Source organism: Chelon labrosus (genome assembly GCF_963514085.1).
Source record: "Chelon labrosus genome assembly, chromosome: 10".
Classification (NCBI taxonomy): Eukaryota; Metazoa; Chordata; class Actinopteri; order Mugiliformes; family Mugilidae; genus Chelon; species Chelon labrosus.
The window spans coordinates 21,927,747-21,950,411 of NC_140360.1; the positions used below are offsets into that span (position 1 = coordinate 21,927,747).

General features: G+C 42.4%; 1 protein-coding gene across 4 annotated transcripts in view; it reads right to left on the minus strand.

Annotated features, from left to right (window-relative positions):
- hspg2 (heparan sulfate proteoglycan 2) overlaps nucleotides 1-22,665 on the minus strand; it is an 88,690-nt gene that overhangs the window by 51,294 nt on the left and 14,731 nt on the right. For all 4 annotated transcript variants that reach the window (XM_084553391.1, XM_084553389.1, XM_084553390.1 and 1 more), the window contains exons 2-3: nucleotides 9,149-9,278; nucleotides 8,796-8,855 (exon numbers count right to left, since the gene is read on the minus strand). In XM_084553391.1, coding sequence (XP_084409517.1) covers nucleotides 8,796-8,855; nucleotides 9,149-9,278 — 190 coding nt within the window. The remainder of the gene's footprint in view (nucleotides 1-8,795; nucleotides 8,856-9,148; nucleotides 9,279-22,665) is intronic.

The following is a 22,665-nucleotide window of genomic DNA, read 5'->3' on the forward strand; positions in this document are numbered from 1 at the left end:
TGGACACTGACAGCAGACATATATCAGCTTAGATGAAGCTACTTAATTAAAAGTTATAGATTTTGTGCCTCACACTCAAGCTGTGTGTTCAAGGAGTTGTCCTCTCTTTACTCTTCTGAGTTCCATATTTTTTCCATGCAGCATTGGCACTACAAGAAATCCCACTCTTTTTTTTTTTTTTCCAAGAAAAGCCTCATTTATGACAAAGTAAACTTAGCATTAGCCATGAAACCACACGTTGAGGTGAACATGTAACAACAGAACTGCAGGCTTTAGCGCAGCTTGGCATGGTGCCTATTTGCTTGAATTGCAGTAAGATTTGTAGCAGTAATCGCTAGGCCTGAATGCAATCCCAGAAGACGGGCAACATCAAAGTTGCTCATCAAAGCGCCTCTTTTGACCCGCATATAATCTTATCACTTGAGTGGGTATTTGCCGCTAGGTCCACTGCAGCTCGTAGCCAGAACTCTCTCTGAGCTTGCCGCTATGGACCGCCGCCGCCTAAGATCTTTTGATTAGAGCACTGCTGCTAACGAGCGGCACTTGTACTCCGAGACCCATTCTCCCGCGCATCGCTCACTGTTTCCAGCGAGGGGAAACCCCCTTCTCGAACCCTGCCGCCGTCAAAAGTGATGAGGCTGTCAGAGAGCAGAGGTGACGAGTGGGATGAAAAAGTCTAGAAAAATAGCATTCCACACTCTTAATTCACAAACTTATTTAGCTATTAAAGCTGTTCAGCAGGACTGTGGCAGCTTTGTGTAATGGGCCCCCTCTGAACGCATGAGGCCTATGCGGAAGACAAAGACTTGATTGAGCAGTGAGCCCAGTCTGGCCTTTAAAGCCAAGCCGCATTGGGCCTGACCTTCAACCCCCAAGGCAGCGCCCACAGCATCGTCCCAGCACCAGTTGAGCCATTTAGAGAGGGAGTGGGGGACAGCCAGAATCCATAAGAAGAAGGCCCAAACCACACTGCGCCAGTGACTCCATCAAAAATCTTTAATAACGCACATTTTTCCTTTCCATGATCTCTTTTTTTTTTTTTTTTCTCTGACCTCTACTACTTAACCATTTTTCTGGTGACCAGCCAAAAGCCTCCGTCTTCCAAGTCCACTCACTGTCCTCTGGGGAACCCTTGGGGATGAATTCTGGCTTCACTATTACCATACCCCTGTTGTGCTCTCCCACGGCTCGCAATGTAAACATCAAACAACACATTTGTGTATCATAAAGCATTTCGTCATACTCATGTTGCGGTGATTCTCTCTTAGCAGCTGGTTTGTTGAAAAGAGACACCCACATGAGGCAGCAATTACAAAAAGTACTTTTCAAATTAAAAGCATAGAGCACATTTTTGTAAGTGTCACAGCAAAAGATTACACAACTAGAAATGGAAGTGCTGTCACTATACCATGACAAAGTATGTTACTCAATGGAACAACCCCATCATTTTCCACTGGCATTACAAAATTGCTGGGAGACGCCTGCAAGACACTTGGAAAAACAGACTCACTGAACTGAAACCCTGCATGCCCGAGCTGAGTCTTCCTTGGAATGTTTTCTGAGAGTGTGTTTGGAAATGAGCATGCATAACTGAGCGGAGCAGGTGACAGGAGAGTGTGCCAAAGACAAGAAAGGAAAGAAACTGCAGTATTGGAAAGAAAGAAAGTGCTTGAGGACTTACTCTGGTGGTCTGGCTCGACTGGGCTCTTTATGTTCCTCAGATATGAAGAGTCCAACCAAGGTGCTATGCCAAACAATGAGGGGCGAGGAGCAAAGAGCAAGCAACAGGGAGAAGAGACGTGACGCAGAGGTCAACAGGGCACAAAGAAGAGCCAAAGGTCAAGGATCAAACAAGAAAAGCGACACAAGGACCAGAGAGAAGGGTCAAGTTAGCCAGGCAGGTGCAGAGAGGTTAAAGTTTCAGGAAAGTTAGAAAGGAAATGATTTGATGCAAGGAGAGAAAATAGAAAGTGACATTAAGAAAGAGAAACTGCCAAAAGACTTGTATTAACAGGAAATCAGATTTGACTGAGCTAATATCAAGAAATGAAAATAAAAGTGTCATCACAATTTTAAAAGAACCAAAAAATGTCAGCTTCAATTTGCAGTCATCAGAAGACCCACTAATCATTACCATCTACACGTTGAAGACAGTCAAACTGAATGGGTCAATGGAGGCTGGGAGTCTGGGGTTTTTGTTGACTAATGAGTTCAACCAGTGTCTGTCAGGACACACACAAGTATGTCTGCTTGTATGACGCTGTCGGGGAGAAAAGGTCAGAGGGCATCGCTTTAAAAATGCCAACAGTACAAAGAGGATATTCTACAGACATCCATGTCCTGCTCTTCACATTTCAATTGTCTGACTGCTGTCATCCACCCAGGGACAGCGATGCAGGGAGGAGCTACTTCCTGTTTTCCCTTTAAAATGGAAGAACTGAGCACCATTAAAACCGTTATAATAGTTTTTACCGTACCCTAAGAGCCCTGCACCGGCAACAATGACCATGTTCTGTTTTGTAGTGACTCATTCATTCTTCCACTCCTTTGGATGCACTTCCACATTGGGCAAGCTGTGAAATGTCAACTAGGGAGGCATCTTGGTAGCTCTGAATCACAAATGGGTTGTAAGCAAGGGACCCTTACACAAAGGTTGAATTTACAACACACTGAGTGGATATCTGAGAAACTCTTCGCAGTCTTTCAACAAAATGTAAACTATTCTGTCTTATAAACAGATTGAAAAGAAAATATTCTAGACTAGCAGCATACTAACAAGTCAGATTCCCTATGCTCCAATCCAGAATCTGTATAAATCCACCCCATAAACTTCAACAGACAGCAGTAAACAACAGCTCCTTCACAATCAAGTGAGTATACTGGATCCAGCTGTTTTACAGCTGCAGCAACAAAAAACATATGGGTTCTGATACAAATTAGTGTAGTTGAGGCATGTCTTTCAGAGGACAGCAGATTTAGAAAAGTTGGTGCAAAGACTTGCTTTTAGATGACTGATGCTACAGTGAAGACAGCAGCAGGTTGATAAAGTTTACAGAAGTGGGCAAAACACATTAAAGCCTGCACAGTCCAGCCAGAAAAAAATGCCCTTCCCAAATGATCTGAAGTCTCCCTCATGAATAGTGAACCAAAATAGTTAAAGCTAATGAAGCATCCGCTAGTTCAAAGTCAGCTGACATGTTGTGATTGTTATCAGAGGGAGCGAGAGCCAGAGAGGGGAAACGGCTCTAATGTCACGCGCCACTCTTTAATGTTTTTTATCAGGTGATGATCACTAATCACCACTCGCTGTATAATAGAATGGACAGGCAGGAACTTTGCAAAAGATTTGTTCTGACCTATCAGCAGAGACATAATCATGTATAAGTAGAGAGGGCATATACTGAATGGTTTATCCAACACAGGAAAAAGGGCTAAGAGCTTAACAAATCCCCAGGAGAAGTATTATTTGATACGAATACTCTCCAGTGTGCAACCAGGAAACCACTGATCGACTGTGGAGCTTTATCCAAATAAAGTTCCTGATCTGGGAAAACCACAATTGAATGCCCAGCCAATAACCACAATTTCTAATTCAGTATTCATTTTGGAACACAGTGAACCTCTTTAGCTCAAATTTATCCCTTATGTTGCAGCACAGATTACTATGAAGGCCATCAAAATATGAAGAAGTCACTAGTCTGTCCTTGATGCTGCAAAGAGGAAAAAGAGTTCCTACCAATAGCCACACACGTTCCCTTTGAATGAAACCAGAAACACCTCTTTCCAGGAGCCACTTCTCCAAGGCAACTCATTTGTTATTGGTACAACAGGAGTGGAGAATCATGGGTGCATCAAAGAGGCACAAGTCAGTGACTAAGACCATTAAGCAGGAATCTTTCAGGAGAGTGCCCATCCCGAATGCACTGCGCACGGTCACACTCACAATCAGCTGTTTGTGAATGAAGGGTTGAGGGTTTTATCAATGGCTAACACAAACAGTTCTGACAGAGGTTAACCCATATGTGTCCTTCAAATCTGTAGCACCCGTGTTTCGTCTGCACCATTTCGAGTTTCTCCTCCAGTCTGTGGCCACCTTGAGAGCCCCAAGCAGTGCAACAACAAAGACCTCACCAAAATAACTGCAGCTGCCAGGATTTGTCCCCCCGTGTAACAACTCCAGAGGCTCCCTGTAACTAAAACACACAGAGACACACACATAGGCAGTGGCACTGAGACATGCATATAGCCAACTGCCCACTAAAAAGGCAGCAAAACTGAGTGGGTGGCCCGGCCACAATTTGCCCACTGCCCGGGCCAAACTGACAAAACAGGCGACATTACCCTGACGTATTATTCACTTATGCTGCGACATCTGTTCTCCTGTAGAGATAACGGGAAAATTCAAAGCCGAGTTGTGTTTGTTCAGCAAGCACGTACAAGCAATTGATGTGATTAGAAGTAAAAGCAGCTGAGGCTACACTGTCTGTGAGTCAGCCTGAGTCAACGTGGATCACTGGCAGCCTGAGTCTCAAGTTCCCTAAAGACTCTCTCCGGCAATCCTGAGGTAATAGGTTTAATCTGATCAAATCATTAATAGTTTATTGCACAATGTATGTGCTAAAGTATCCTTTATTTAAAAAAAAAAAAACAGTTGAAACCCTTTTCTCTGCGACATTATGAAACATTTCGCGTAGCTCTGGCTCTGATGTGTATCTTTCTCCCAAAGGAAGCCAAGAGCTCTCTGAAAAGCAGTGCGCCAATTAGGTTTAATTATTAAGTTTCAGTTCTTATCTCAGACAGAGACAGACAGAGACATCAGAGACAGCGGAGGACAGAGATGTATTATATTAACAATGACAAGTCCTTCCACCACTTACTCTAACAAAAAAATTACAAGGTGCAACGCAGGATGGATGGCAGCATCTTTAATGCAGCGAGTTTTCATCATAAAGCTTACTTCTTGTGCTTTATGGGATTGTTCGGATTGTTTTTGCACAATGAAATGTTAAAAGTTGTATGATTAAAGTCGAAAAATAAAGTTCTATAGTATGAATACTCTAGTGGACAAAGTATAGAATGATGATTTACCATTACTGTACTTTAATTTCTTGTCATTTATTGCCTTTCATATACACCAATACGCTGCATAGAAAGACAGAGGGAGAGATACTGGCTTTGCCCAATTTCAGACTCTAGCCTGGAAAAATGACTTCTCAAGCTTTTTATCTAAAATTAGCAGTGGGAAGAGCCTAACCCCAGCAGCCCAGTCACAAACTGCTATTACCAGTAAGTTGACATGGCAACCTTTGTTTCTTTAGTTTCTAAACAAAGTGGCCAATATCCTTGGTGCACTAGTAATGTGTGTAACAGAGTCCGTGGAACAAGGAAAGGCTCTCACAGACGAGATAAGAGGGATCTGTCTCCCAGAAATCTCTTTGGGGAGTGTAGAGGTCAAAACGAAAGGTTAGGAGGACATGGGACAGGACTCCAGTATCTCTGGAGAAGATTGTAGATTGTGATTAGGGGGAACAGCGGACAACAATGGACAAAAGAAGGATCAGGATAGCCTCATCATGACAAAAGTTTAATTTCCAGATGTTTTGTACTGATTTACTGAGACAAAGGGAAATGGAAATTCCTTAAGCCTCTGCAAACAGTCACACAACAGGATACAGAGCATAATGAAGGCAACTGTGGTCCCTATGTCGACCGCTTTGTAGTAGTGGAAGGGGAAGGAAGGCTTGGATGAAGTGTCTGGACAGCCAACAGGACAGAGACACTCAGAAAAGTATTTAACATTCAGCACAGGAAACTGACTTTCCTTCCCAGGGCTGTTTTGCTCACATCTATATATGGAATTAGTTTGAGTCCTCCAATCATAGTACTGTGATCTTACTCAGTCGAACACAATTGTCTGGCAACATCTGAGATAAGACAATATATTAAAGAAAGCGGAACATTATCTAAATCTCCTTTTTGTAATTACCACATTAAAACAATGCTGACCTTTATGTGTTTATGGAAACAGAGGCAATAACACAAAGTAATACCTAGGGGAAGTTTATAAGACTCATGTCACACCACAAAATGCGAGCATATTAATGGAAAATATTTTCCACTCTCTGCTGTGAACCTGACAAAAAAATGGCTCTCTATTTTATGACTTTTATTTTATTTTTTGCACATTTGTATCTGCCAACCTGACTTGGAGGTGAGAACTCCAAAGTTCTCTCCAACATTTGGCTGAGAAATACACTCTTCCAAATAAACTCAACTTGCTGCGGGAGCGGGAACTGAAATGTTGTTTGCACCAGGAAAAAAAAAATGCTTTCCATCTTCTATGTCTTAATTCATCAATCTCTGCCAGTATTGAGAATACATCTTTCTTCACTGACATGGGGGTGAAAACTAACTCCACCTTTTGTTACTAGTCTAATCTGTCACAATCGCATGCTGTCAGCACCAATTATATTATTATCAGGCCTGTTAAAATTGAACTGGCTCCTTTAACTACCACAATTCAGCAGGGCGTCAGGGCAGTGCTATTTCTGTGAGCAAGGCACATGATGCTATAAGCCTGGGCTCTGATGTCAGCTTGCAATGCTGCTACCAAAACAATCATTGTGCGATGATGTAATCAGCTCCACTAACATGTCAAGTGCCAGGGCTTGGCACCAAGGGCAAACTTATAAGCAGCAGCTATGACTGGCCTTTGTCTTTAAATAATAAAACCTGATAACTATTTTCTGCAGAGGGGAGAGTTGCTATAATATAAATCTTTAGATTTGCTTACTGCATTTACTCCAGAGATGCGCCAAACTGAAGCACGTTACTGCTGAACATGTTGCCAAGTGATAAGACAGATTTATAAATTGCTTATGGAGATGCAATGTGGGGAACACGAGAAGTGTGATTAATGAGCTTGTGTATCTTTTGATTCCAGTGGTGATTATTGATAGCAAAACCAACAACCAACCAGCCAAAGACACCGTATAAGGAAGAAACTTCTTCATAGAGATGTTTCTGCTACTTTCACATTTAAACCTGAACTTCATCTGGACTTCCAATGCCACATAAAATTTGGATAAACTTTTTATAATACCCTAGAAAGACTTCGACAAGACGAACGGGTCTAAAATCTTGTACATAAAATGTAAAAGCAACCGAACTCTCTAGAAGTCCTGAGCTGACCATTGAGCTTAATCTTGGACTGAATCTGCGTGGTGCAAATAAATAAATAGTTTTGTATCAAGTCATCAAGTATATATTTGTGTTGTGATATTTGAAACTGACAAAATCTTTATAGATTTTTATATTAAAAAATTAGTAATGTCAGGACCGTATTAAATGTAATAGCTCACTTGTATATAGTTAGCGTTCGTTTCAATAGTGTAATTCTTAATGTGTGTTTGAATGCAAAGTAACTTATAACTTACATTTATATATAACTAATATTTCAATGATTTTCTGATTCAAGTGTGTTTTTGGGGGGCGGGCGGCACAATGGCGTAGTGGTTAGCACTGATGCCTCCACCGATCAACATTATGACCACCTTCCTAATATTGTGTAGGTCTCCCTTGTGCCTCCAAAACAGTTGTGACTCATCAGAGAATGGACATGGGGCTTCTGAGGGTGTCCTGTGGTGTCCGGCAAACAGGATGTTGTTAGTGGGGGCCTTTGGGTCCTATGGGTTGAGGGGAGGGGCCTCTGTGGATCACCCCACAGAGACTTGATCAGTTTGGGATCTAGTGAATTTGGAGGCCAGCACCTTGTGCTGTTCTTCATGTTTTTTGAGTTGTTCCTAAACTGTTTTTGTGTGTGTGCCTGTGTCAGGCTGCATCCTGCTGGGGATGGCTGCTGCCATCAAGGAGTGTCATTGCTATGGGGTGGGGGTGCCTGGTCTGGTCTAGGTGGGTGGTACATGTCTAAGTAACATCCACATGAATGCCAGGTCCAAAGGTTTCCCAGCAGAACATTGAATTGTCACAGTGGTTTTAATGTTGTGGCTGATCAGTGTATGTTAAGTTCAGATTCCTGCTGGAGTTGTCGGTCAACATTGATCAGGGAAAATGTGTTATGTTACCAGGTGTTAATCTTAAGTCATCCTTTATGACTAAGTCCAATTTGCATGCAGACACATTTCAGTAAAAAGGTCAACTGACAGTAACTCTTAGTTGTTTTGCTCTCTGCACTGAAGAGAAATATTGAGAAGCTAGAGGCAATAAAAAATGAACAGGCTTTAACAAGCAGTAGCAAACCCCATGCAAGATTAAAGAGTCAAGAGACCATGATGCAAAGTTTAATACATTATATAAAAATATTTCTCTCTGCTAAGGCATGCTGTGATATAGTGGGTTCCCCACATATAAATAGTTTTCAAGTCTACATAAAAATAATGGGGCTAGAAAAGGCGCAGAAGGGGAATGCAAAGCAGAGGTGCTCTGCTGCAGCTTTTACTGTTCTGCTTTTATGTATCTTATTGTGCTGTCACCTCTGCCGCTGGTTAAAAGGATGAAAGAGGAGAGGAGATGTTTATGTTTCAAAGACAAAGCCGAAGCCCTGTGTTATGACCTGACTCTGGCAAGCTACGACGAGGGAGGAGAGGGTGTAGCAGGATGTGAAGGTATCATCATTCAGGCAGAGACAGACATGCACAAATGTGCACACACACTGTGTGTAGCCAGTGAAGTCAGAGTCACAGACGGGGGTGCTTCAGAGGGCTGACTGATATACCACACGTAAACAAAGTCTGTCACAGAGAACCATTAGAGTCACTGGATTTTTGGTCCCTTACTTGTGCTGTCAGGGACTGGAGGCCACGGCGTGCTTCCATCATCCTCTCCACTGGGCTGGTCTTTGGAGAGAGAAGCAGAAGTATAAGGATGTGGGTAATGTGTCAAGTCAAGTCAAGTTTTGTTGACTTATATACTAGAAGTAAAACATCGGATCTACGAGAGAGCTAAATTCCCAAAATGTTTGAATCATGGAAATTAATAATGTATAATGTTTTTTATCAAACAGTGTTCCATTGATTATGTTTAGGGATGGCTTGACAATCTAAGGAATGCACAATGAAAAGCATAACTCCCACGAATTAAAGGCAGCTGTTTCTGTGGTTTGTGGTAACCCAGCCCCTACTTAGCTCACCTCCTGAAGCTTCATCAGCAGCAAAGTCCTCATCATCATCGAGCAAACTCTGAGACGCATGGACATCTTTAGCGGCTTCCAAGTCCTCTGGCAGAGGAACCTCTCCCCACACCTTGGAGGCCTGAGTCACCTGCAACAAACATAGAGAGATTTATAGGGGTTGAATTCTCCACAGAGAAAGGTTACACCCAGTGCTATACATGGACCCTGGAAGGGTGGAGAGAAAACAAGAGCGGCGACAGGAAATGGGGCATTGTGATGTGTTTACTTTTACCATTTATTATCTCTTAGAGGCCTTCTCAAGCATTGTGGCATGCAAATAAAAGTTCATGACACCAGTATGAACAAAGGACATTCAAGTTTTTTCATTGCATGTGTTAAAAAAAAATACTATTGTATGTTTTTCTCAGCTTAATGTGAGAGTTCACTACAGATAAGAGCAGCTGACTGCATTGACCCACATATGAATACACACACGAGTACACTCAAGTTCACATAAACATGTCTGAAAGCCAGCAAAAACAGCTGAAATTCAGATCAGGATGACACAAGTCTGTTTAAGTGGGCCTTAAACTCTGTCCCCCTAGGACAAAAATACCCAGCATACCATGGTTAGTGATTTGCAACTGGCTCTTCCCTTTGGCATCAGGAAGGAGTTTATCAATGAATTATTATGTCACCATCATTTGCAGTGAAAACTGCAGTGAAAACACATCAAATAACGAAGCATGTCAAAGGCTTCAAAACCAGGCCGTGGTCCTCATGTCATTCAGTGTGGTAAATAAATGGAACAATGGCAGGGGTGTTAATAAAGGATGGGGATGGAGTTGAAATGCAGTGGCTTGCCCCAGGCCCCCATAAGATTAAATTCCAGTCAGCTTAAAACTCTGAGCATACACCGCTCCAAGGCTAAACTGCAGTAACAAAGGAAAATAAATAAGTAAAAAGATGAAAACTCTCTAAGTGGATACTACAGTTTACCATGCTCACTAGTCCACGTAGTCCAGTATGTTAACATTTCAAAATTTACCCTAAAGATTAAGTACAGCAGCTCAGGTATTTGGTCATCAACCAAAGTATTAGATGTATTAAAGTGTGGAATTTGATGGCACTAGACGGAAGTTTATTACATAACACCCTGGACGGGACATAAAACTCTCTACCAGATTTCATGGTAATCATTCCAGGAAATGTCAAGGTCACTAAATACAACAAAAGTCTGCTTCACCGTGGCCCTAGAGGAAAAGTAAGGCCATCACAAAAGCCTTACAATTCCTTTGAGGGCTGTTAACGTCTGTATAGGCGGAATTGTGGAGGGAGCTGTGGGCTAGTGGTTGGAGAAGCAGCTTTAGGATTGAAGGGTTGCAGGTTTGCATGTCCCTCTGTCCATGGCTGAGGAGCCTTGAGCAAGTACCTAAGAGACAATTTGCTCTCTGGGTGGTACCCAAGTGGCAGCCCACTGCTCTGAGTTTACACACTAATGTGTGAACAAATGGGTGGGTCAAATGCAGTGAAATAATTTCCTAATGAGGGATTAATAGAGGATTAATTATTATTAGTAGTAGAAAGTCTACAGACAAAGAGCCTTGGTGAGTGTAGACTACTTTCACAACATACCCTCATGGCAATGTTTGACAAACCCACTCCAAACACATGAATAAAAACAGATTGGTGTCCTCCCGCAATCCACCTGACGGACACAGCACGGTGAGGAGACACAAAGCTTAGCCAGCCACTCTCATATCTGATCATCTTGATAAAGCTCACAGAGCTGGCCACACTGGAGCACAGTGTGGGATTGTTATCCCCGCTCTCACCATCAGCACCCAGACTGCCCAGACTGTGGCTACAAGTGTAGATACTACTCTGGCAGGATGCCACCGCTGGCATTTCCAGTTGGCATGGCCTGCCAGCTCCTATTTCCACCCAACTTTGTCATGGTAGGTTTCCTATTTAAATGGCTCGAGCTAATAAATAACTTGATCTATCCCTCCAAATCCTCTCTCCCCTGACTGAACACCCTTACAACAACAATCCCGGGCCATTTTCAAAAGGAAACTGCTGACTAACCAAGTTCTTTTCAGTGGTGCCGACCAGCCAACCATCGCGTGATCATCTCCTGCTTCCCACTCCCTTGGGATGGGGTATCATCTGGACATGCTGGGTGCCATTTGGGCAAAATAAATATTCACAAACCTACAGCATGGCATTTGATGGATGGGTCCATATTTGCACCCAATTGTAAGGCTATCATGTTAAGCTACACTTGTTTGAGAATGTCTGTCTGGTCTCATCTTAGGAAGACTTAGGAACCACATATGAACTCGCTTTCTCACTATGGTACCGCATTCTAGTTCAGAAAGCTGGTGTGACCTTTACTCTCAGTCCTGGAGTCGAGACACGTCTGGGGTGTTAAAGTTATTTCTCCCTCGAGATAAAGGTCTTGACGGACTCTGTAATTCTTTACTGCACCCCACCCAGAGGACACCCCCCTCCAAAGCTCTCCTTGCTCTAGTAACTCATTGCCATTTCCAGTGGGACATAGGTATATGCCTAAAAAATACAGACAGGCACATGTATGCACACACACATATATGACGTAGACACACATTCCAGCCAAAGGAATTCCAGTGTTTACTTAAGAATTGCTCTGTTCACAATACACAATATTTGCCTTGCAGAACAATGTAATAGTCACTTTAGAAACAATGAACATTGGATCCTAGAATAATGAGTGACAGGTGATACTTGAGGGAGTCAGTAGACTTCTGAAGTTTATCCAGCTGTTGTTAACCTGAACCAGTGGAAATAAATGCATTTTGGTCTGTGAACAAATGATATGCAATGGGAGAGAAGTAAAACGGTCTGGGAAAAAAAAGCATAACTGGGCCAAGATCCTTTCAAGACAGATCAACAGTCAGCTGTGCAACTTGAATCTTGCAGCTGGAGACATGCTATCATATCCGCTTAAAAACACGAGTTGGCTACTCAGCATGTACACATACGCCGCAAGCCCATTTCTTTGATTTCACAGTCACAGCTTATTAACATCTAACCAGATTTGCATGCTTCTTCATTTTCTTAAAGTTGTTCTCAGCATTTAGAGTTCTCCATAGCTTTAACACCATTTGTTAGCTAAGTAACCAAGTTAAATGTTTTATCATAAGGGTGTTTTGAATCAACATCACAATACGTCTGTGGGAACTACTGGTGTATTAGCATATTCATGTTTACCATCTCTTTAATGCCAGCTAGATGGCTGCCTGCTCTATGTTAAGATACCACATGTTGAGTTAACATGCACAAAATAGTGGGAGGCAAGCTGAGCAAAACAACGATGACTACAGTAAGCTTTGAAATATAAATCAGTAGTACAGTTCTACCAGTGTAGAGTGTACACAAACACTGGCATGTGGTAGCACACGCTAATACACACCTACAGTTTTACACAGCCTTGAACAAACAGGCACACACTATCATACACCCACACGCCAACATTCCCGTCCTGGTTACATCTCTGTGACATCCAAAGCCTGTCAGAGGAAGCGTGAGAATAATTCTTCAGGGGACTCGATTCGCCCACTCTGCTAATAAACCCACTGATGCAGCTGCAGCACAATCTGTGAGAAACATCTTAAAGACATAGCCAGATTGTTAAGAAAAGAAGAAGCTCGACCAAGCTCATGCTCCATGCAAGTCTCAGGCAAGCAATGCAACGCTCTCTCATGAAAATAGATTACACTGTTAACAGATAGCGACTGCAGATGTTTAGCATTTACACACGGCCTATCAGCTAATGACAGAGAGCGTGGTATGCAAACACAGAAGGATGAAAGATGAAAAATGTAACATTGCTTATTCCAGTCTATTAATTTAAACACCAGGTTGTGACCTTTCAGCCTCCTTGACCCTCCATGCTTTCCTAACAGCCCTCCTCACTCTTTTACTCTCTCCCTCTTAAAGCCTAACAATATCTGCTTAGACTTGAAGTAGCAGCATGTACTAAACAGGAATGGAATGTAAACTGCAGAGTGCAGCATTAGAGAATTAAGTGGATGAAAGCTCGACACATACTCTTCTTTTTGGGTAGAGTGGGCTGAAAGGAACGAGCCCACAAAGCACCACCAGGCACCAGTGAGGCCTGAGCAGCAGGATCCCTGCACTCCCTGCACTTGACCCACTGCTATCTGAAGAGTGGGAGTATCAGCAGAGTTGCATTAAATCAAATCCATTAAAACACCTTGATGTTGTAAAAATAAATCATGTGCATGCATATAAAATCAGGGATTTGGATGCTCTAAACAGCAGGATGAAGGTGCAAGAATAGACTGCAATACATTAAGAGAAGATAAAAGCATGGTGCCTTTTCAAGAGCTTTTGGGTGTTGATTCCACTGATACAACAACAACACATGGTTGTCACATGTGGAGGAGTTTCTACGATAGACTTGGCCTTGTGTCGTGAAAAAGTGATGAATGAGAAGGAGGCAAAAGGATAAGCCCACAAGAAATGTTCCTTTTGCACACACTTGCAGGTGCATCTCAGCATTTTTGACCACGAAACTGGAAGAGACAGAGACAGCTTTGTGTGTATGCTTGTGTGAATGAAACAGAGTTTCCTATGTGTTTAACCCTTGCTGAGAGTGTTCGGTGAATTGACAAACTGCCACTTCTGACACTAAACCGCTGCCCGGATAAAGGGCCCTCTGAGTGAGGCCCTTCAGCTCTCCGCAACTCTGTGACATTTCTGCAGGGTTTAATCCAAAGTGATTGGATGGGGAGGAAGTGGAAGGAGACTCCTCATTCAGCAGACAAACACTCTTTGACAACATCCACGGACTGCCTTCTCAAAGTGTTCCATGACTAATACTGTGGGTGCAACGACCGCACCGGATTTTCTCAGAAAGGAAGGGAAGGGGGCCAGCGAGTAAATAGGGAACAATAAATCCACATTTTTGAACACATACTTGGAGTGCTTGCCTGGACATCTTCCCCCTGGTCATTCATTCCCTCACCCACACAACAGTCATGCCATACATTTTACAATAATCTTGGTCTCCTGGCGGAAATAAGCACTGGATCTACCACTGTTTAGGCATGCATGCTATCTTTCCAGCTGGATTCTGGGATTTGCAATACGATGGGTATAATGCACCGATAGCATAAGGGATAAATGCATTACAGAGCAAGATTTATGTGTTGACAGCAAGACAGATATACAAGAATCTCAAATAAGATCAGCAGAAGTTAAACTAGTACTCCACCAAAACTGACAAACTCACAGGGAACATCATTTAAAAAAAAATTAAAATCACCCACAATCCAGCTTGACCACAAGCCTGCTCAAGTTTCTGCTCATAATCTAGCAGAGCCTTCTTTCCATCTCCCCTTTTTTTCTTTGTCAGTCTTGATTCAGCTTCCTGTGAAGCCACAAAAGACTTAATTCGACATTTCTTACATATACAGCAGCATAGCACGCTCACACGTCCTGTAAACACACTCAGTTGTGTAAAATCCTTTACCTTTAAATGGTGAATGTTGAAAGCATGGGGATCTAAATCACTTCTGACATTGTGTAAGCACTGTGCACAAGCAAAGTCATACCTGCCACACCTTGAGATTAACAAACAAATCAGACAAGCAATCTGTTATTTTGTCTCTGTTCCATGTGGAAAGCAAGCAGTATCTCTAGCTAGTTGGCATCTGCCACACAACATCACGCACGCTCCTCTCTCTTTGCACTAACACTCACTGTTTAGGGAGGCATGTCAGAAAAGCTTCCAGCCTGTGCAGGCCTGTTCAGACATGTGCATCTACACAGGAGAGAAAGGCTGTCTAGAGAGCTACAATTAAAGTAAAAAAAAAAAGAAGGTATTTTCCGATGAGCTTCTTCTTTCCTTTGCTAAGGGATTAACCTACCATGTACACATGTGTACACATGGAAATGATTGCAAAATCTTCTACCTAATTGTACCCTAATTTAAAACAAAGCTCATCTTATACTTAAGCCTGCTTTAGCGCATCAAAGGGTTGGTGTTTACAACACAATTAAAATTATAGTAAGTTAAAATTCTCACAGAAAGATAAGCACATTTGTGTGACTGCCTAACTCATCCCACAAGTACACTTTTATTAACTTTTTCAAAAGTTTTAAAAATAAAAAGACTAAAGAATCCTTTAGACATATCTTGTATTTTATGCGAGTCAAGCCCCAAAGAGCATATCTTGCAAACTGGGGTTGAGTCACCATGATGTATTTCAGGCCAAAGGTCACAGCCTGGCGACACGACGGCCAGACAGAGAGCAGAGATCGTAAGCCTGCTGTGAAAGGAGACACCCCAGCCAAACGCTGAATGAAATGCTATCTGTGATGGTCTTTTTTTTTAGCCTCTGCGATCGCAAAACGACAGGAGTCTGAAATACGCCATACAGCGAATCCTTCCAAGTTCCTCCATTTGAGTTTGTTTGGTGATTCTTAAACAAAAAGGCAGCAGAGCAGTTCATATTAACTTGTCACAAGGACAAACTAAGCATGGAATTTCCTAAGTGACACATATTCAGGCTATTTTACAGGTAGATAAAATGTCTTTTAAAATTGTATTTTCATAGTGGGGGGGTGAGGGGTGGGTGGTAATACAGCGTGACCACATTCCGCTCAAACATCTCGAGGCGTGAAGCCCCAGCTGACACCCACAGAAACACGTCCTTTTCAATTATCACCCCAGCAGGACTCTGCGTTAACAGACCACCTAGAATCACTGCCACAGCTCGTTCACTTGTGAAACCTAAAGGCCACCACCTACAATGAAGAAAAGCCTCGAAATCGGCCCTTATTTACACATGTAGGTATTAAGGAATGCACACAAACACACCCCGTTCAGAAGCACACAGTTATCAGCCTACTGTTTCAGCCGGGAATGAACCTATTCTTTTTTAATAGGGCTCTGTGGTTTGTGGGAAAGGCCAATTTACTAGATTGGAGGTTTAGCTCTTAAAACTACTGCGTTGTTGTTGTGAGAAAAATATTCCAATAGACATTTATGTGCTAGTGGGTACAACCAGTCAGAGATAAAATGTTTAACTTGCAGCAAAGAGTAGTGCTAGTCGAATCTTTAAAGGGCACGTGTAAGTGCAAAAAAATCATTCATGTCACACCAAACATAAACACTGAGCCAGTAATTCGGAGGGTCTATAAATAGCGCATGTGTTTCCGGTAACGTTTCTGAGAGAGTGACCTGCAGGGAGGAGGGGGCCGGGGGGCCAGTTACAGTTTCCCCCAAACGACAGCTGACAGGCGAGGTGCTGAGGGGAAGAGCATCTCCGGCCCGGCCAGCCCCGGCTTGTTTATTTATAACAGAAAGAGTCCCTTTGAAAGCTCTGCTGTGTCACTTAAGAAGTCTGCTTTTCGTCCCACAGGAACTCAGTGGGATCAGTGATCTGAGGTGCCTGAACATTTTAGCTGACAGTGAAGTATAGCAACGCCTCAGGACAAAGACGTACTTCACTTGCGTGGAACCAATAAATGAGAACCGTGGAATTCCTTGTGCAAGCAGAGCTATTGATTTTTAGTAGAGGATGTTACATTACACCTTAGACCTGAAGAAAACGCCACATATACTTTATAATTTCATGTTTCTGAGTGCTAGTAAGCTTTTGAATACATCATAAGTATATGCACGCAGAACACAAGCATCACCTTTTTACAACTTGACACTTGTTGCTTGGCGCTGTAATGGTTTGAGCCAAATGTCGACATGCTAACATGCAGTAACAGTTAATATTATGAGGTATAATTCGGTTATAAATAAAGTATTGGTATTACAATTCACCCTGAGGCTGACCTGAAGTATTCTTACTAAATTTGATCTATCAAACCCATCAAATCATCATTTGTCATTTCATATGAAAAGGATGAGGAAAGGTCACAGGATTCCCAAAGCAGTTATGATTCAGCCTCTGAGGAACCTGAGTACTTGTACAAAATTTCATTAGCTAGTGTGGCCAGCAGCAGATGTTTAGATGTCTCACCGGATACAGAGATTTTGACCTGATTGTGCTGCTGGATATAAAGTCACTGGAACACTTAAATTATGAGGACTCATCCTCTTGAGACCAAGCGTCTGTTACTAATTTCACAGTAATGCACTCATTCAGATTTTGGTGGTGCAAGAGGAAACGTCAGGGCAATTATGAAACTCAATTAAGAGCTATGCTCTAAGCACCTTGAATATCTGTTAAAAATTTCATTTTGATCAATCCAATTGAACTGAACATCTTGGAGCAATGCCAGTAGTGTGGCCAATCCACTGAGCAGATTTTCTGAAAGTAGTGATGCTTGTTCTAAAAGCTCGATCACTTCAGTTACTAGAATTTACCTTGACCATGAATATCTCTGTCAAATTTCAAAGTAATCCATACATTCTATAGTTGTTGATAAATTTCACGACAAAACAACCAAAGTCAATAGGCTCCCATGTCTTGTTACTATAATGTCTTATTCCAGGTAAAGCTATCCAAAATCTAGTGATGGACCGACACTATCATTCCAAAAATACGTATATATAAAAAGCACATTTTTCCGATCTGTTTCTGTTTTTACATAATGACAGATTTGTGTGAGCTGATTTACAGGCTTGCTATGCCATAGTTAAGCTTTAGAAAGGAAGTAGCAACAGCTGTGTGATGGCTCTGTGATCAAGCTCTGGTTTCTCTACACTGATGGCAGCAGATTTTCCCTCCTCTCTTCCTCTCTCGCTCATTCTCGCCTCAGGACCGACTCATCTGACACCACCTGTTGACTTGGCCGCACTTGCATTGTCCCACATAATCACAAGCCAGAACTAGCTCAGTCTGTCAACTCCCCCCTCACCCCCGCGTATCGTACACTATTAGTTCATCATCACACAGCGTGGGAAAAGCAGGCGAAGTAGACAAAAAAGCATGCGAGCTTCTGCAGCCATTTCTGAAACAAATTGGATCACTGCAGTAGCAACGTATGTGCAGTTTACCAGTCAGGTGCAGAAATGAAACATCTGATAGTTGACAACAATAAATTCCTGACTTTGTGAGAACAGAATAGCTTCCAGGCCTTCTGATCAGGGAGAGAATACCCTGCAGGTGTCCTGGCCGTAGGAAGTAATTTCATGAGGTTAAAGCCACTTTCAACCAGTTCCCAAGGTCACTCTGTTTGGGATGGCGATCTCATAATTAACTGGGATTTGCGGGGCACCATGGTGAAGTTTCTGGAACGCAAAGCCGTTCCAAGATGTTGAGCTCTTAACAGCCTTTGTTTGGAAACCCAAGATGCACTTTGACTTCGAACATCACAACAAAAGCTGCTGCTATCTGAACTGAACTCTTCATTGGGCGCCATCTGCACATCAAAGATCTGCTCCCTTTTTCCCACGTTTTCTTTTCCAGCAATAGCCTCAGCTCGCTCTGCCAAGACTAAAAAATAAAGTCAACCGAAGTGACGGGCTGGGAGAACACAAATATTAATTCTCAGCTGTTTATGCCATTAATATCAACATAACAGAGATCGTGGCTTAAAAGACAGCTACGCTCCCCTCCAGATGTTCTGCGCTCCAGAGCAAACAAGGCACTGCTGTCTGATGTTGACAAAAAATCATCAAAGAGACGAAAGAGAGAAGGCATTCAGAGGTTGCCCTTGCCTTTCAAGAGCCTCCTCCATCCTCTCCGATGGAAATTACCTGACAGCTGTTTTTTGCTAACCTGCGCGCCATGGGAAAGTCAAAAGTGGGAGTAGACAAAGGGAGCATGGTAAAAATTTGATCCAGCCTGGCCTCTCTTGCGGAACGGCACAAAACATCCGTGGGCAACAACAAAAGGTTAGCTTTCATTACAACCCACACACAGGCATAAAAGGGGTTCTCTAAAATTAAACATTTCTACCAAATTACCAGATTAAACTAAATATCCATGTGATTATCGTGGCTTAGGCGTCTCCAAGCAACGATTAGGAAGAAACCAGAAGCATATTTTCTACATATGGCCATTTTAGACTGGAGGATCATTTGATATTACAGTAAGCAAAATATGACTCATTTTGTCTTCAGGCATAAACAACATTCAGTATTACTGTTGTTACATTATTTTCCATTCTACTAATTTTTGGAGTACACTCTCACTTTCTAAAAATCCAAGACGGTATAGTAGACATTATAAACCTTGCATAGCAAGAAATAGGCATGAACACCATCAAACACTACTAACTGCAGAGACATATGAGGGACACTCTAAGTATAGGTGGACCATCTGTGACTGATCTGAGGCCACTCTCAGTACGCTGACTCCTCTTTCACTGAAGACAAAATTAAAATCCACATGGGAACGTGCTATGACTGGACTCGGTCCTGTAGTCACAGTTATGGATCATTACAAATAACTCATCAACCGCCAGCTGCTGCCACATTGCGTACAGTATGTTTGGCAGAACAATGTCATAAACCAATTCCGCAGCAACACACACAAAGCCATTCATGGATCGGCCGTTACTGTTCCAAATGTCAGCATATTTTCCAAGTAATGTGCCCTTTTGTGGTTGGATCTGCTTCAAAACGAGAGTCGGAAAAGAATATAACTCGTGAAAGTGGTGAAAAACCGGTTATGGTGAGAAATTTAATTCCAGAAGAGCGATGGACGCTGCGAAACAGCTGCCGGTGGCTAAACACCACTAGCAGTTCTCAAAGGCAGAGGTGTTGGCTTGCATCCAACACTGATTAAATGTAGAGATTCTGTATGTCAGCAAGAACGAATGAAATATAGTGAGGCAGGTGACTTGCACAAATCTGTGTCAAGGACCACTACTGCCTCAGTTCCCATGCTATTAAGATAGGAGATCTACTAGGAGAACAGAGGTGGAATTCCAGGGGAGATAAAAATACCTCAGTAGCTGCGTAGCCGCAGGTGTTATTACACCCCCCTGTAGAGGCCCTGGTGGCAGTGTGGGGCAGAACAGAACAGGGGGTAAGGTGCAGTGAAGGGACAGCTACAAACTTTGTGTTGTAACGTATAACCACTTCATATTATCTAAACCTAGCTAGGAGTGTTCCACACATCCATGTGTTTAATTGTGGTGCATAATAACCTGAATTATATATGACCAGCATTCTGAAAGATGCTTTTGTGCATAACTCTTCCTGAAGTAAAACTCCATACCCCCCCCCCCCCCCCATTTGAGGTTAGGCCTGGACAAGAACCAATAAACACTGAAGAAAGCCATGTTTCAGAGAGTGCTGCGAGCGGTGTAAGGCGCAGCCAACTGTTGCTGAGCATGCTGGCACACCTCTACATCTGTACGACACATGAAAACTGACCAGATTGGCAAGTTCCATTCAGCAGTAGTGTAATTCAGTTCGGACGCAGTTTTCTGTTTATACTAGATTTCACTTTGCTTTCTACTACAGCCTGGAATGGAGTGATTTAGAAATTATGTTTTGACAGTGCATGATTTCTAATGACCAAAAATAGACATGAATGTTTTGAAGCACATCCACCCGCAGCCTCCCAAGCAGAGACGTGACCTCAAGCTTCAGCCTCACAAGGGACTTTCCTGCAGGTTGTCTTCTATGTTTGGTGAGGGAAGTCATTTATTTACCCCAATCCAAGGATCAAGGCAAATCTTAACCACTCTCCAAAAGGCAAGCTTTAACGATACCCTAAAGCAGAGAAATGTGAACATTCCTGGAGCCAATTATTGGGTTCAGCCAGAGAAAGGGGATCAGGTACCCACTTTGACGGCATGAAATGCCTTCATTCTGATTGGCTCTCACCTCCTCTATTCACAGTTTTAAACTCATGACCGAAACTCCCTCTGTCACCCCACCGACAAAGGATCAAGGGGCAGGCTGCTTGCAAAGAATCGGATTATCCTCTGGAGGATGGTTCAAGGAGCAGGATCTGGGGAATCTGAGTGCTGTGAAGGTTGGATTTTCCAGGTGACAAGTGCTTCTGTTTTGGCCAATCAGAAAACTCCAACGTTATGTACACAATAAAATCAATTTACATGTGTAACAAAGCATAAGCCCTGGATATACGACTGGGCTTGTGTTTCATTCTCATCTTTTCTATGTTTTACAACTTCTAGATCTGTGGAAGCCCATAAATGTGCCTTCGGCATTCATCCTAATTTGGCAGGACAGAAGCAGCCCCCTTGTTAATGGCAAGAATTCATGAGGGAAAAACCTCTTGGCTAAAACTTTTAACAAGTTTTGACAGCTGCTGTTTTAGCAGTTGAATTGTCTCACAAGAAGTTCTTTATACTGTTGCACTGCCTCCAACTTTAGAAGCAAGTATGGAATTTCGAGCCAGCCAAAACCTTAGTAAGTCTCTGAGCAGACTTTGGATAAGCAAACTGAGAGAGTGCAGGATAAAGATATGGTTATGAATGACGACCGGGGAAAAAGCTGCTGGATTAGAGATAAACAGTAGTCCCGTCATTACTTTTGTCCAAGGTCAACAAGGGTCTCAGCAAGAGCCTCTTAAGACTTCTTGAATCATTTACAGTTTTGCAGGCCTGACATCTAGGACAATAGCTATTAGTAAAATGCACAAAAAAAAAAAATTACTTCACAAAGCCACAGACATTCATTTTATCCTTTAAGTTTAGGGGTTACAATTGAATCTGTGGAAATCTGAAGTCTGGAAGTTTGAAGGATTGAATATGGTATCCTGTTGTTAATGCTTCTTCCTATCCCGTGCCACCTATCCCGTCTAATCAGAGATAAAACATTTCAGTATGAGTCATGGTTAAAAGCTATTACATTCTGTATTTAGTTCCCGACTGCATCAGCAATAAAACCGGTTGTATTTTAATTCACCTAGTCTGGGAATCTTCCTGTCTAGACTGTTTCCCTGCAGGGATCATTCACCAGTCCCGCCACGAAGACAAAAAGCAAAAGCATTTGATTACCTATGAATCACAGATTCATAAAATAACAAGATCATAAATATCATATCTTTAAACAGGTCTGGTTTACATGCTCCTCAGACTGCAACCGCAAACAGGTACAAAAACTAAACAAGTTCACAAACACGTGCATGTGACTGTGATAAAAGAGAAACTCAGTAAGCCTGATCCCATTTTGCCTGACGGACTAAAGGGATGGAATTCCCCCAGACAGGACCACGCCTACAGGATCTTACGCTTTGAGTGCCAGATAAAATCCCTAGGCTAAATTAAACACTTCCTTTACATCACTTAGCCTTCCTCCACAAGATAGCGCCAAAAATAAATCGCGCGCATGTTCAAAGCAGAACAATACCTACATGCAAACACAGCAGACACTACAGTGTAAACAGATGAAAACAGTAACTGGAAGTTTACCATATGTCAGCAGATTTGGCATGTCACTATTACTTCTTTCCATGTGTTCATAAATACTCCCATGGTAGAAGAACAATTAGATTTATCTATGAGCAAAGTGAGATCAAAGTGATGCACACTTAGTGCATCTTGATAATCATAAAAATGGAGTAGCCTTATTCTTTACTCTACAG